Source organism: Megalops cyprinoides, chromosome 12 (genome assembly GCF_013368585.1).
Source record: "Megalops cyprinoides isolate fMegCyp1 chromosome 12, fMegCyp1.pri, whole genome shotgun sequence".
Classification (NCBI taxonomy): Eukaryota; Metazoa; Chordata; class Actinopteri; order Elopiformes; family Megalopidae; genus Megalops; species Megalops cyprinoides.
Genome location: NC_050594.1, coordinates 14,850,131 through 14,866,918, shown reverse-complemented (window position 1 = coordinate 14,866,918; position 16,788 = coordinate 14,850,131). Strand labels below are relative to the sequence as shown.

The window sequence follows — 16,788 nt, the reverse complement described above, 5'->3', positions numbered from 1 at the left end:
GCTTGAAACAAAATGCAATTTGTGGATTAGCATCATCAACTTAAAGTTACAACCATAAATCAACTTACTGGGGCAACCTAGAAAGCTTTCTCCTAGTAGGCTGAAGCCCTCAAGTCCAGTTTTTTTTGCTTTTTGTCCAATTCCTCTGACATTTTCACAAGCCGGATATTTCACTGCAATGTTTTCAACAGAAATTCTAAAGTGTTTTTTTGTTTTTGTTTTTTTAAAATGTGGGCCAAAACTGAGGATGTCATTTTCAGCCGCATGGCCCAACACTGCCATATTCCACGTACCACTCATTACAAAAGAGAAACATTGTCGGCATAATCGGTGTATTTGGTTTTTTATACCGTCCATTTCATGCACATTGGGGGAAGATGATGAAGAAGAAAGAAAAAACTCAGTGCTTTGCTGCAAACATGCAGATAGAAAATTTCACGGTTGGTAATAGCAGGTGGAGAGGGACCATCAGCTTGCACATAATGCAAACAAACCTATGCAAGATCCCCTATCTTCTTAAAAAAGACTGGGACAAAATAAAAAACAGAACACTTATCCAATCCATTTCCTTTGCAAAAAAGACTCTGCTGTAACAAACTCGGTTCTGCCCCACCTCTTTTGTCTATTCATACCCCACCCCACCCCACCGGTTAATTCCCCACCCCTATACAAAAAAATACCTAGGGGAGTAAACAGCACTGTACATTCTAAAGCTCAACCAAGTTACCATGACAAACTTAAAAAGAGAATGGAAGATTTCAGGAAAGTGGGAGAGGCGGTCTCAGGTCCTCAGGACTGGGAGGGGGAAGTCTGCGCCTTCCTCATGGAGCGAAGGGCCTTCTCTCGAAGGTGCTTCTCCAGGTCATCTAGGCTGTCGTCTACTTCACTGTCTGAATCCTTAAAGAAAGGTAGCATTAATTACGCTTCACAACGGCCCTGCTATGTCACAGAGAGGAGACAGTATTGTATCATACAATGGATTTTAACACAACCCTGACACAATGGTATCTCTGAATGACATTCAGGGCAAGAGCTTGATACAAAAAAGTTAATACAGTAATTAATCAAAGGTAGGCACAGACAAATTTAACATTTGTGAACAGAGATCAATCAGGAAAGAGGTTCATAAGAGTTTTCTGCATACTGGCATGGGTCTCACACTGTGGGGTGGTGGACAGGGGAGACCTCACCTTTTTGGGATCAGAATCGGGGTCCCCTTCGAGTCCGCCACCCTCCGGGACGTCCCCTGCTGCGCTGGCCGGGCCTCCACTCTTCTCCTTCTTGTGCTTCTTGTGCTTCTTATGCTTCTTGTCCTTCTTGTGTTTCTTATCCTTCTTCTTCTTCTTCTTTTTGCCCCCAGCTTCAGTATCAGAGTTCTGGAGGAAAAAAAAAAAAAAAAATGCATGAGGATGCCTTCAATGACTCCACCCAATGCTTTCCTACAGATGTGGAACACAGATCTGTAGGAAAGCTTCTGAATCTACATATAAGCTCCACAAACTTTTAACAGAAGGTGTACTTAACCATCACATTGCGCCATCTGGTAGAGACAATGAGGAATACTTGACTCACTCAAGTCAGCCAATAATGGCCTTAAAGGGACAGTGACTGGTGGAAAGCATAACAACTGTAGTACACCCCCCGAATTATTTTTGCCTTGTGCATCCCACCTCCCAGGATGCTGTTGTACCTTGGCTGGAGAGGGGCTGCCTGACCCACTGTTGGCCTTCTTGGCAAGGGGTGGTGGGGACCCGCTTGCAGAGCGGGACGGCGAGGGGGAGGCCGAGGGAGCTGCAGGACGCTTTTTGGCTGGCGGTTCCGGGGATCCTGACGGTGACCGAGAGGGCATCCTCCTCACCGGCTGGGGGCTTAGAGACGCCCTGCAAGATGGGGAGAGAGGGGAATGGTTCAAACATGGACAACCAATTTTCAAGGAAAAAAAAGTGTTTCTGAGAGTACACAATTCCCTTGATGCATCTGTCTAAACATTTAGTACACATTTACAATTACAACTATATGGGAACATTGACAGTAGGCAGGTAAGAGTCAGTCACAATCACCAACAAACTTTGGTCAGTGAACAGTCGGTAGTTTTGCACAGGAAAAAGCTTAATGTATCAGTTCAGCAGATAATGAAAAGCTCTTTACTTCTTGGTCTTCTTGGGTTCGGGTGTCCGAGACACTCTACGGATGGGCCTGTGACTTGGGGACGGGGACTGCTGTCGCCTCTGCACCGGCGGAGGGGTGGTGGAGGGACCGTGGCGACCCTGAGGGCTGGACGACCCTCGCAGGGCGCGCCCACGGGCAGCAGGGGAGGGTGACAGGCGGTTTCCGTGCTGTGGAGGTGGGGAGCGGGGGTCGCGGCCGGGCCGGTTAGAGGGGAGCAGGGGGCTCCTCCTGGGGCGGGGTGGTGAGGAGGCCGAGGGCGGGGTACGTCTCTTCAGGGTCGGGGAGCTCCTGCGCTTGGGCGACCTGGAGGAGCGACGCTTCGGTGCTGGAGAAGGGGACGCCCGGCGTTTGGGTGGGGGTGAGCCTGACACCCTTCGCTTCTGTGGTGGCAGGGGAGAGGGGCTGTAGCGCCTTTGGATGGGGGGAGAGTAGCGTCTTGGGGAGGGAGAGCGTCTACGAGGGGGCGGGGTGGGAGACCTGTAATAGAGCACACCAGGGGAAGAGTGAAGAAACATCTACACACCAAAACATGGCCTTCCGTTAGACAACGCCAAGTGGTATATCCATATTCAACCTGATACCAGATGCAAGCCATTCATTTTTAGGCCATGGTAATGTATCAGTAAAATTACTGTATGAATGTAAATACTGGCTAGCCATCCAAAGAAGGTAATGACAGTGTCAAGTCATAAGACCAGGCACTAGTCTGAATGGTGAGTGAATACGAATAAGACATACTGATGTCAAATAAGGGATTTAAACCGCATTTTTACTGAGGACATTGTTAACTACCTTTCCATTTATAGTACGTTACATTCATACAAATAACTACCACCAATACAACTGCAGTTATACATGTTAATGTTCACGTGACTTGTATTTTTTCCACCGGTTAATTTCAATTTAAGTGAAAGAAACATCTTCAAATGATTTACAAACTAGCTACAGAAGGACCCCAACTGTGCAGGACTCTCCAACAATGCATGCTGGGAATTTTACCTGCGTCTGGGTGGAGGAGAGGGTGACCTGCGTCGTCGGGGAGGGGAAGGGGTGCGGTGGCGTCGTCCTGGGGGCGAAGGGGTCCGTCGTCTCCTGAAGGAGGAGAACCCAAAATGCAACCTTTTAGGGGACCCCCAGTGACTGGAAATCTTCCACAATGAGACAGCACTCAAGCGTCTTTGCATATAGGCTTTCTCACTGAGAGGATAAGATCATGCATGCAGAGGAAATGAGAGGATGGAATCAATCAAACACACACACACACACACACACACACACACACACACACACACACACACACACACACACCAAAAACACACTTCTGTTGGAAATCTGTTTCTGCCAGGGCTACACTGGCTACAAATGACAGAAATCACACCTTCAGAACTCAGATACAGAAACTGTAGAACTATTAGAAGGGCAGTCGAGCTTGATGGGGTGGGGGATTAGTCAATCTGAAAAGGTAAGCTGGAACTGTCACCCCACCTGTTTTGTACAGGAGACTGCCACCTCTTCCCCATCGCCATCCTGCCATTGGGACAGAACAGAAAGGAGCCGTGACCACCAGCACACACGGAGCAAAACACTACCTTTCGTACCAGCGTGTACAAAACAAAGGGAGCTTCTCAAAGGCAAGGATAGGGGCCAAAACCCCCCATCAAAATGGCTGAAAATAATTATGGAGAGTTCAGATGTGCATACTCGCAGATGCCAAACCTGTCCATTACTGCCTAAACAACTGCTGGTAAACAGCTGTCTGTATTCTCTGATCATCCAAAGGTGGTGCTATAATTGGTGTCACCAACACCTCAACTGCATCCCTGCCTCAAGCTTGGTGGGGAAAAAGGCATTAAGACCCTGGAACACATGCCTGTAGCTCTCGAGCACCAACACAGCATGTGCACACTCCTCAAGCCCCAGTCGCCTCCTCGCAGCCATGGAAATGAGCTTCACTGACCCCGGCAATCACCTCAAGTGGACCAGGGGGATTACAGACCGTGCTCTTCACCCACGGTCAGAGCAGACTGCTCTCAAATCACACTCTGGCTGCATGGTGTTCGTTCTTTTCAATACAAAATGGCTCTGATTATTACACTGACATGGTGAAACCACTGAAACCAGGCTGTTTCTTACAGAGGCCATTGGTCTATATAGGGAAAACTCATCTGACCTGCACTCAGGGTTCAGAGAACCTGAAAATGTATAGGAAAAAATGTAGGAGGATTTCACTATGTGCCACTGTGACACAATGAGTCATTAATCAAATCCACCCTCTGCAACTCAGACCATCACTGACATTGCATTTCCTCACTCATTTTCGCCCGATGCTCAAGTCAGCACACAATGAGCCTCCAATGATCTAAAGGAAAAAAGTTTTATCAATGAAACACAGCAAAAACAAAGTCTTTGTCTTCCTGAATCTCCCTCCACAAGATCAGGATGTAACCCAGAGCAGAGCAACACTAGGAGTGTCCTTGCACACTGTCATTATGGCAGGATGGAAAACTTCTGGTCACAAAGCAGTGGTTTTCCTCTTCCTGTCAAGAACTGTTCTCTGGCAGAGAACATGACTTCTCTTACCAACATCAGCCCACACGATCAGGATAGTAAGGGATAAACAAAGACTTCACGGTGAAGCCTTGGCTGACCAGGCCCGAGGAAGGTCATGTCACTGACCTTGGGGACACGTCCCTGTGGCGTCTTCTCGGGGAGGAGGGCGAATGGCTCCGTCGCCTCTTGATCTCCCCGTTTCTGGCTGCTGCCCCTGGGGCGCCCCCGCTCGCTCTCTTCGGCCCTTCATCTTCTGAAGACGAGGATGATCCAGTCTCTGAAATCAGATCAGAAGAGACCAAACACACCTTCCGTTATTTCACAGAGAGGGGCCCAAGGCAAAAAAAAGCACACCAAGATGAGGATTAGGGCACGAGCTGAGAAGCTACACCGCTTCACAGACTACAGAGGAGGAAGGCGCTGGACAAGACAAATGAGGACAAAGGTTAGTTAAGGACTGAGGGGGAGAGGGGGAGAGGAGGGGATGCACAAATAAAAGGGTTATAACCTGAGGAAGACTGCTGATTCTGCCTGCGATACTGACGTCGCTGCTGCACAGAATCTGCTGTAGCCCCCTTCCCACCTTTATCATCCTCTGAAACGCAAAGGAGTGTCCTTTCAGTGCTGGAGAAAACATCGACACGCACACAGACACACGCCCCAGCCCCCGCCCCCCCCCACCATCCCGTCCCGCCTGACCATCACGGCTGATTGGCTCCGGCTCTGCCACTTTTTGAAAGTAGACTGACCCTGCAGAACGGTAATGTAAAGTCAATCAAAAACGAGGTGGAGAGGGCCAGGAGCAGATATCACTCAACGACAGCGTACGTACAGCCATAGCACTTCCACAGATGCACAATCCACACTCAGGAGCTCACCGACTCGGCCACTGAAAAACGGGTGCGGCTACTCACCGGATTCCGACGGTTCAGACCGTCTGGGTTTCGGCGCTGGTGACGGAGATTCATTCTTTGCGCCCGGTTTTCTTTTTGAACCTGAGATAAAAAAGACAGGTCCATATTTGTCATCAAGGAACAGGGTTAAAGTAATAGGAGGACAGGAAGAGGATTTTATGGTGATATGATGGATGATACGTTATCTGAAAAGCACCTCTATACCTTCCCACTGTGCGTTAGAGGAACAATAGAGAAGCCACATGTAGCTGAAGATGACAATGCATCTTCTAAATTTACACAACGCCAACGAGATGAAACCGATCTCCCGCCAGGCCACGTGCCCCTCCTCGGTAGCTTAGCGGGGCGGCACAGTGATGAAGCTGCGTCTTAGGTTACTGGGGCGACTGGGGAATCTGAGAGCGCTGCGCTCAGAGATACTGGAATGCAACATGACCCTCACGTCGTCATATCTGCCTAACCACGGATATCCACTTCCTGCTGTCTTATCCGAATGAACCAGCCCCCAGTGCTGCAGAGGATCAGGTCCAAGAGTCAAGAAATGAGCTCCTCCCATTAACTCCCGTTATACGGTTCCCGCAGACAAGGTGTAACAGAAGCTGGGCGTGTAATGAGAGCTGGTCATATCTGCGGGTTGGGGAAAGGTTGGGGCACACATCATGTGTATGTATGTGGAGAAGCTGGTATGTGCCTCAGTAGAGAGGCAGAGGGGCAGGCATGTACCTGAGCAGAGATATACTAGCAGGCATATACCTGAGGACCTGTAGGCAGAGGGGCAGGTATCTACCCTGGGGGGGGCACAGAGGAGCGAGTGTGTAGCTGAGCAGAGAGGCAGGTATATATCTGAGGGGGTGGTAGAGGGGTGGTATGCACCTGGGGGGAGACGTATAGAGGGCTGGTACACACCTGAGGACCTGGATGGAGAGGCAGAAGAGCGGCCCTTCCTGGCTCGGGGAGAGGAGGAGCGCCTGCCCTTGGAGGGGGAGCTCCCCCCAGGGGGCGGAGGGGTCCTTCCTCGCCTCCTGGAGGGGCTGGAGGAGGGGTCCACACGGCGAGGCTTGCGTGGGGGTGTGTTTGACACACGCTTCATAGCCTTTTTCTGTGGAGAACGCGAGGAGGAAGAGGAGGAACTGCTGCCGGAGGAAGATGGAGAGGGAGAGCGCCTCCTACGGGACATTAAAATCACACAGTAAGGTCACTGCAATAAAGACTCAGACTCCAGAAAGCACACTCCATGGCCCTTGTATCAGATTGCACGATGCAACCAATACCTGCACTTCCCTAGTCTTCCCTGGAAACCAAAGCACATGTAATTCACAAATGGTAGCAAACTACAATGCAGGTAGCCAACCATTACACTCATGAGGTAGTGCTGGCAATAGTACACCTCAAAAAAAAAAAATACTCAAGTCATTGACTGGGAAGGAGGGAAGAGGAATAGCTGACACAGTTCCCCAACGCCCTCTCACACACACACACACACACACACACACACACACCTCCTGACAGGGGAGCGGCTCCGGCGATGTCTGGGGGCAGGGGGGGCGCGTCGGGGAGGGCTCCTCCGCCGGGGTGACACACGCCTCCTGGGACTCTGCCTCCGCCGGGGGGAGTAGGACCTGCATGGGGGAAAAACACAGTTCCGTCTCAACACTGTTACACCTGTCACAGATATGGGAAAACAGTACAAACAGGACCGCCTGCCAGATGAACCCCCGTATAGTGCAAGAGCTGGTGCACATGTCAGTCTCCACGCCCATGAAGAATGGTAGGAATGCTGAACTGTAGTGGCAGTATTTTTCTACCCCAATCCACTGCAGTCTGGGTGGGGGGCTGAGGCATTGTGGGGACCTGGGGGCAGGGCCTCAGCCTCTTACCTGGAGCGGGACCGGGGCCTCCGGCGGGAGCGCGAGTGTGAGCGGGAGCGCGAGCGTGATTTGGATCGGGAGCGGGACCGGTGCCGCGGCCTGTCCCGGCGGCCGTCCTTCTCGCGTTCCCTCGGCCGGCTCTTCTCCTCCTTCCTCTGGGGCTTCTCTGGAGACGGCTCCTTCGCCTCCAGCACAGAGTCCGCTCTGACCTCTTTCACCATGTCGCTGGAGGTTCAAACAGAGTGCGGCAGGGGTCAGGGCAATGCACTCCACATCGGGGCGGCATGGGTTTCAGGGCTTATGAAGATGCAGCTATTGCCAGGCTGCAAATATGCAAGCGTGGTAAAACCACCCTGAATGAGGCAGTGTGCTCAATAAAATGAATGCTGTAAACTAAATCTGCCATCTTGTTGGTCTTTTTCAGACACTCAAATGTTCAACATTTACCAGTCCAGTCTGGTGTGTTTTAAGTAATTCTAAACTGATGCTTAAATGCAAAACACTAAACGTGACATGTTGACACAGTTATTTCTCAAATCAAACTGCAATTAGAATCACTGGCAGTGATGGAACATAACAACGGACATGTTTGTTGAAATAGGTTTGATACTGGATACGCATGCAGACAGACAGTATGGTAACAGATATCCAGAGAGACAGTGACAGCGTGGTGACCCTGCCCCCTCACCTGGTGGAGGAGGCCTCCTGTACAAGTGGCTGAGGCTGGGCGCTCTCTGATTGGTCAGGTTCCGGCAGGGGCTCCTGAGGGTTTTTGGACAGCACTGGAGGTGGGGAGGTCACGACGGGGCTGGGCTTGCGCCGCGGGGAGCGGGAGTGGCTCCGCTTTCTGTCTCGCTTCGCTGGGGAACGTCTCCGGGGCGACGCCGACCTGGACTTCCTCCTGCAGCCCACACAGGAATGCCAGTGAGTCAGAGCGCATTCAGCCGTAATAATCTCATCACAGTGAATGCTGCCACGTATTAACAGTCATACAGACACTTCTTTTAGCACTTAGTACTGCACGTGCATTAAGATGTAGAGGCTAGTTTAAATCGTGAAATCCTGACAAAAGCGCAAGGCTCTGCACCTTCTGGGGCTCCTGGACTGGGCCTTTTCTCGGTTTTCCTTATTTTCCTTCTCCTTCTTCTCCTCGTCCATCTTCTTCAGAGAGGCCAGCTTCTCCTGCTCCATCTGCAATCAGCACACGGTCAGCCATCTCCCCAAATCCCAACCTTTTACACAATGTCCCAGTGCAAACGGCTGCATTGCGCCTTCCCCTCAACAAAACTGCAGCCTGACCAAGCAGATAAGACCCAATCGGGAGACAAGACCTTAACCACACTACCATACAGGTAGCAAGTAAAGTCACATGGCATACAACCTTAAATTACCATACAGCCTTAAACTTAAACCATACAACCCTGTTCAAGCCACAAACACTTGCTGTAAAATACACTGTCTAAAGTTAAAGACAGTAAGTCAAACTTCAATCCTGTCTGCTTGCATACCCAAAATGCACCTCCAGGAGCATTATGCCACACTTGCGTGTTCGCACAAATCCCGTGCAATGTTAATGGGTACAGTCTTGAATACCTCGCCGAAAGACACAGAGCAGCTTACCATTAAATCGGGAGAACACATTTAACACCTGTGTATGGCTCTGGAGTCTGTACTTATGGGTTTACAAGAACAGGTCAAGAACGCCTTTTGAGGAATGAGCAACAATGCAATTGGGTAAGAGGCGATTTGGTGGAGCAATGTGTTGTGGGCTTGCTGAGTCACTCGACTCCAACACTAAGCAGTCAGTGCAGCGCAGCACTGGTGCCATAGGAGAGCACTATCGGCACCTTTGCAGAGACACCAATGAATTGGACAACCCTTAACATATAACTGGATGAGAGCAAAATGCATTACAGTTCACTTCAGGGGATCATCTATCTGATGTCCTAGAAATAGGGCAGCTCCTGTCATCAGGATAGAATTTCGTTCGATACCGAACCTACCCAGACTCAGTACAATCCTCCCTGGCTCTTGATTACATTTGAACTCCGCTTTTAATAGAACCATTGTATTCGTTTTACTGCCACGGTGACCTCTCAAATTACCTAAGTGATAACCCCCCCCCCTCTATAACGCTGATCCAGGAAGAGCTGAATGAGCTCGGCCCCCACGTTCCCAAAGCGGGGCGGAGAGTCACCTGTCTCTGTTTGATCTCCTCCTTCTTCTGCTCCAGGAACGCAGTGGGAATGCCAGCGATGTTGTCCTGGGCGCTGAGCAGGAGGGGCCACAGGTCTCTCATGAACTCCCGCGCGTTCTTCCCGTTCAGGAACCCCGTCAAGTTGATCTGCATCATTTTGCTGTCCGGGTTCTGCAACATAGATACAAGGGGGCGAAGACAGACACGCCACTTAGTGCAGGAAGGGAACACCAGGGGGTTTGGTGGGGTATGGCTTCCGCCTCCCCCAGAGCTTTCTAAACTACACCTAAAGACAAAAACAACTATATGACTTAAGTCTTCTACTTTAGGTCTATCTCTCAAGATGACTATTTCACCTCACCTTCCAAAAGAGACAAATAGTACTACGGTCTATTAACCCTTTGTTGACTTACAATTCTGTGCTTCACTGCTCCTTTCCTACACAACCACTTTCTTCCACTGACACTAAACTCATTTTTAAACCTTTGGAAATCCTATGAATTGGGGCTAGCTGACCATTGAGACAGAACAAAAAAATAAAAATACAATGGCATGCATTTGTCTATGTTCTGAGCCTTTCACAACTAATAGCATCATTTACCAGATCTGTAGGATGCAAAACAAAAAAACCACCCTTATATTTGCGACCTCTGTCTTCAAAGGGTTAACTGACCAAATGTCTCACAGCCACTTCCCTATCCCGTTTCGCTGAAGGTTTTTTGATTCTCGTGTTTCATTTTGTCTCTTTTTGTTTCTCTCGTTCATTTTTTTTTCATTATTCCCCCCACGATACGATCTTGAGAGTCACTTTTTATTTATTTTTTTTTGCTCATGGCAACAAGATCCACAGGACAGAGTGCATGAACCCCAACAAAGCAAGTACAGTTCCGGAGTCTTCTGTGCGTCCCGGGGGATCTGTGGCTCGGGAGCGCCCCACACTCCTGCAGAGAGAGACGCTTCCTGGGCTTGCTTCCGCCTCCCTACTGCTTGAGACTCAATCACCTTGAGTTTAATGTTATATCATTTATCTAAATTGCAAAAGACGAACAAGCAATAATGAGTACACAAGCCACAAAAAAGAGAAGTTTGCTTTTATTTCATTTACTCTAGAAAAAAAAAAAAAAGATGCCCTCACATGAACAAAATTACAAGCATCTAAAGCTTACAAATAGAAATTCCTGTCAATCAAGTGCTTGTATAACATTTTATGTTTCCCACATCTTATCGTATATTCTAATATGTTCTGATTGAATTACAATTACATTTGGTTCAAGATGTGACTATTTAATATGGTTTCAGCCACTGCTTTAAGTAAAATAGTAATGACAACAGCAATGTACCTGTCTGGGATCCCAGCAATACCTTTATATGAATCAAAATCAACTTCAAATGTTAATACAACATATACAGAAAGAAGAGCTGTTATCTAGGGGTGCACCGATTTATTGACTAGTACTGAAGGCGGATATTTGTCTGACCACAGTACCGATTCCAATAGCTATGACATGTTGTATAAATACTTGTACTGAGCACTACATCGAAGGAGAAATACACCTAATGCAGTAACTGTAAATGCCATTCTTACTCTGAACACAAGAGGGGGCGTTAGCAAAGAATGACAAGGTGACGAACACGGATTTGCTGAACTGTTGGGCTGGACATAGCTCCCTTACCAAGTTTAAACGAGGGTAAACATTTTTAATTGCACGACAGTTTTCAGGAACATTTGATGAAAGTTATAAATTGCAGACTAAGAAAAATCCCACAAGAGAACTGAGCTAAAAAAGATTCACTCTACCAAAAACTGATGTGTCCGTCTGCCTACAATTAAAATCTCAGCCACTGCAACAGTTGACCGAACTGGTAATTTATTAAAATTCTGGCAGCTCCAAACTGCATCCAAGGATCACGGTTAATGTTTATTCTCAATTACAAGACGCAGTCTCAAGCAAAGATTCTGAAAATTCTGCCTGGCTTTGAAGATCTACAATTTTGCAAACTAACAACACTATCCCACAAGCCTTAATTTTAAAGTTACACAGCAAATAGCACATGCTAACTGCATAGATTTTTCAAGCTGTGTTAAAATTGCTACTCTGTAACAACCCCCTGCAGTTAACATTTTTAAAGCATCTTAAAATATTCCACCTCAACTGACAGAACTATTTCTCTGTTTGCATTTATTTCAATGCGGGTTTACCATCAATCAGCAGTTACAGGAAAACAAAATTATATCATGGGAGAATAATATGCAATCTCTGAATAACAACCCTGGCCAATGCTATTTTAAGAACTTCTTGGAAAAGGAGACTATATATAAATATGTAATTTTCCATATCTACATCTGGACGTTTAAGTCACGGACCTGACAAATGATTATAGAATCCAGGGCCTTAGCAATGTGGGAGCAAACTCCACCTTTTCTTGTATATTTGCATTGTCAATTTCATATAAGTACCGCAGTTAGGTCATAATATCTTGTTGTGGTAGTTGGCAAGGTCTTGTTTTGTTAGGAAACTAAGCAAGCTTAAAAATGAACCACAGGCTTATTTTTGTCAGAATTATTGTACTATGTTTATCTACTGGGAGTCACTAAATGAATGTTTCTTCTACTCCCTGTTGAGTTCTAAATTACTATTATGAATTTTAAAAATGAGAAATTTCCAATATTAACTACTTTTCAAAGCAAAAAAAAGTTAGCTCATGGTAACCCTATCTAAATGGTAGGCCATAAACAACAAAGGATATCAAATGTAGCGAAAGGGGAGTTGCCAGGTTTGCATATATAACTGGCAAATGACCAGACAGAATCATATTCAAAATAATTCTTTAGGTATGCACAGTCATTTCATTTCAATTTTAGTAATCTATGTGCAACAACATTTATAAATAAATGTATAACCACTAACGGCCAAAGGCACAATGTTACTGGCACTCTCCAATACCCTAGCGATCGGTGCACCCCTACAACTGATCTCAAAATCGCTGAGGCAAGATTTCACACCTCTAACTAAAAATGAAGAAATGAATCTCATGAAAGTACCATCTGAGAGTTGTAACTATCTCACTATAAAAGCACCATCAGGCTACCAACAAAAATATCCCTGCAATGATTACAGCAGTATTTCTTTTTGACACACCAGAATAGGTCCAGATCTCTGAGGTTTTGAGCAGAGGGACCAAACAAACACAAGCATGTCAAACAGACATACTGCTTCTATTGTGCGTGAACAAAAAACACTGCCAGAGGTGCAAAGTGCTTTTTTCCCCTCTTTAAGTTAAAAAGTAAAAATGGCAATGTCCATTTCTCTGTCACTTGCATGGTTCGAACCCAGCACACAACTCACCTCCAAACACACACAGCATCATCAAAGGGGTTGGGCTCAGTGAGACTTTGGGCTCAGGAGAGACCTAATTAGGTGTTGGTGCTATACGTCTGATGCAAGGAATAACATCCATATTGGTTCAGGCCTTTTAAATCATAAATCACATCATTATTAGAAAACTGCTGTCAAAGGCACTTTGTCACATAATAAAGCAACAGTTCTGTATTTCTTCTGCAATAGACAAATCTCTTGCTTTTCCAATCCCTGCAGTCGGAGACTGTCAAAGGACCCATTGAATCTTTTCATAAATACATATACTGATGGCGTTTTCTTTAATTCCATACTCAATAACAGATGATACAAACGATACTGAAATTTCTACCTAGCACCCCCATCCACCCACCCATTCTGAACAAAAAAAAAAAAAATCAGGCAGAGAAATAAGACCTACTTCATTAGCTGAACAACAAGCAACAGAGGGGAAACAGAGTGAAAATATTACCTTCTCCTCCAGCTGGTTGAAAATGAACTCTATGACGACGTCATCCTCGAACCCTAATATTTCTGTCACTCGTTGGGTAATCCAGGGTTTGATAACCTCCAGGTTCACCTTGGTCATGTCCACCTGTAACAACACACACGCGTTCAGCACACATCTTATTTCAAGAAATGGGGAGAAACAAGCTTACAATTACAAAGTGCAGAGTGAACGTTGTTAACACCACGCCGAAATCATTCCAAAACAACAAAATACACATATACCTTCTTTTCCAGGCATTCTGCAAATTTCAGCTGCTTCAGCAGTTTCTTCTGCTTGTTACTAAAGCGATTGTCCTGCTCTGCACTAGTGCCCTGAAGAGAAAACACAAAATAAATCGGTTAGAAACCTAGAATTCATCATATATACACATATTTCATCACTCACACAAACCACACCGAGATATAGACCGACAAACTGAACTCTTTCAATACATACTCCGCGGTAACACGTTCCAGTTCCTCTCTCTAGCGTGTTCTGGTCTATTGCCCCTGTGAGCAGTTAGCTAACAAAGAATTAGCTAGTTAACTATCAGTCTCATGCACCTTAGCAGGAAAACTACGACATTTATGAAGTTCTTTAGCTGTGGGTTAGGTGGCTAATGCTTGGGTAGCTAAACCGCCTTTCCAAAGTATGGGTTCCGGGCAACGAAGTGTGAAAACAATCATCAGCAAAGGTCTGACGCTGCTAAAGCCTAGGAAACAGTAATTACAAAATAACATAACTAGTTTGTTTAAAAAAATGTTTGCCTAATATCAATTCATTTAACTAGTTAACGTTAAGTACCTATCTAGCAATCGAGTTCACGCTGGAAAAAGCAGACTAATTTTGCTACCAAGTTCACAACAGGACAACCATTGGCTAGCTAAATTGTGCTAATTTCGAAAAACCGGAGCCGTTCTACCTGGGTTGGAAAGACAAACCGGGGATATTAAAGGACTTTAAGGAAAGATCACTGAATGACTAGCCAGATAACCAGGAACGGTTAACTCAGGTATAATACAGGGTATAATCCACATGACCACACAGGCGGGATTTGTAGAGTTAGCGCGTAGTTGGCAATAACTAGTTTGCTGGCTGGATAGCTGTTAGCCAGCTACAGGCCTCAGATTTCCACAGCAGGCATAATAACAGCTAGCTAACTACCTTGACGCTTTGACATCTATGGGGGCATATATCTATCTTGAATTAACTACATGATGATGCAGTAACTGCACTAGAGCGAGTTAATTAATTACCTAATGTATTAGTATAATACTGATTAAATCGTTTAGGAGCTAGACTAGCTAACCTAGCTAGCTAGCACTTGGTGTATTCGGTTAGTTACATCCGCCATTTTTTATTCTCCCATTACATCGCATCTCCTGGCTGCGGAATGGCGCATGAATTAGCCAAGGTAACAATGTGAACGACTGGATTTTAACACGGAGACATCCGCCAAACGACCACATCAGTCTTAAATTGATGTAAATATACACCGAATCTGCATTAACACATTAAGCAAAAAGTTACTTACGCGGAAGAATCCCGCGTCCATGTTCTGTCGGTAGGAAGAGAGTGTGCCGGAGAAAGACGTGCCCTCGGGACCCACAATGCAACGCGAAAACAGCCGTCGCTCGTAACTTACTCCTCAAACGCCACTGGCCGGCGCTGCTGAGCTTGGTGCAATACTTTTTGGCAACGCTTACTGCTACCCAGCTAACACACACTACTTTGCAGCAACGTCGCCAGTAAGCGCTCGTTTGGTCACCGCGACATTACCTTCTGGCGACGTTCTCGTGACGTCGCAGCAACGTTTTTAAGAGACTATTGCCATTTGGTCCCGTGGATAACGTTGTACATTGGTCGATTGCAGACGTTATTTCATGGTACGTGAATAACGTTGCTGCGACGTCCTACCTGGTCGGAGATAGTATTTCCGGAAATTACCTCGGTCAACCTTTGTTTTTTAAACAACCCGATAGCAGGTGACAACATGTAGGCTACATGAATTTCAATTTAGCTCTTATATTAAATATTGCATCCCAGCATTTATAAACACAGGCAATCTCATATGTCATTCATCTGCAACTCAGGCATGTCATACATCTGTCTAAATGGCTGTTTTATTGGAATGTACAACTCAACAAAAACCATAATAGGAAAATGCAATGAAAATCTGTCTAATGTTAATGTTGGTATTCTCCTCTGATTCTGATCTGAAGTTCTAATGAAAAATCAATATCTGATGATTTTGATTAATCTGTGCCTCCAACAAAGAGATTAGTAATACCATTCTTTTATTAGAACGATCATTAAAATATCAATAATCAATCGAAGTCTCTGTGACAGCAATGTAATGCTTTTTAGTATGAAAGATGTTCAGACCTTCCAACAAGATTTGTATAGGCTGTTCACTACCACCCAGCTAAACACAGTTGCATGTCCATCTTAAAGATAATGGTCTTTTATGTGACTTAGTGCATTGCATTCATAGGAAAAAATGCCCTTATACCCATTTTTGCTTAGTCATTTACTTGGTTAGCTTCTTCTGTAAACCAAAAGCATAACATTTAATCTTGAGAAAGTAAGTTTAACTCCTTTAGAAACATGCACATGCAGGAGACCACCTGTCTTCCCACTTAATATGACTGAGGCACATGCTGCTGTATGTGGAATTGTGGGTAAAGAAGAGGATTTTTGGAGAAAGGACTGTAGCCTCCACTTCTATGGGGGTACTGCTGTGGAAAAAATAATTGAGGTACTGCATTCAAACTGCCTCCATGTTATATCCAGCAGTGTCACTTTGGTTATGTAGGTATATGAGTACAACTTAAGAAAATCTGATATAAAAATTAGGGGGTCTCATTTTATCTTAAATTGACATTTACCTGTGTCATTACACTGTAGTTAAATAATTACACTGTAATTTCTCTTTGATAAAAAAAAGTTGTGCAATAAAGGATTAATGTTGATTTGTGTATTGGGATTAAGGTTGATTTATGGTAAATATTTAAAGATGGGGCAAGCTTAAGGGTTTCAAACTGAGTAGAGCTGAATGTGGAGTTAAGGGGCAGGATGAGTCGGAGAGCAAAGGTTATTCTGATAACCTGTGTAATTACAGTATACAAACCACATAACTTTTCTACCTTTGCAAGTATGTGATTTCTATGTACCAATGTTTTGATAAAATAATTACAACATTGTCACAGTAGTGAAAGGGCATTTTTTAATGTTACCCAATATA

At 45.7% G+C, this 16,788-nt stretch overlaps 1 protein-coding gene across 5 annotated transcripts; it reads right to left on the bottom strand.

The window, feature by feature from the left end:
- Positions 1–383: 383 nt before the first annotated feature.
- Positions 384–15,290, bottom strand: srrm1 (serine/arginine repetitive matrix 1). 5 transcript variants are annotated; one of them, XM_036541622.1, is made up of 18 exons: positions 15,079–15,289; positions 13,787–13,876; positions 13,527–13,649; positions 9,699–9,869; positions 8,589–8,692; positions 8,190–8,402; positions 7,511–7,726; positions 7,133–7,252; positions 6,540–6,799; positions 5,634–5,714; positions 5,228–5,314; positions 4,846–4,996; positions 3,655–3,696; positions 3,169–3,261; positions 2,149–2,646; positions 1,691–1,880; positions 1,191–1,376; positions 384–897 (listed from the first exon to the last, which is right to left on the bottom strand). In XM_036541622.1, exons 1-18 carry the CDS (start codon positions 15,097–15,099, stop codon positions 790–792), a joined length of 2,754 nt encoding a protein of 917 aa, XP_036397515.1. In that variant the 5' UTR covers positions 15,100–15,289; the 3' UTR covers positions 384–789. The 5 variants fall into 5 exon arrangements, with proteins under 5 accessions (XP_036397515.1, XP_036397516.1, XP_036397518.1 ...); XM_036541624.1 differs by having other exon boundaries at positions 802–890; positions 15,079–15,290; XM_036541623.1 differs by lacking the exon at positions 3,655–3,696 and having other exon boundaries at positions 15,079–15,290.
- Positions 15,291–16,788: the final 1,498 nt, after the last annotated feature.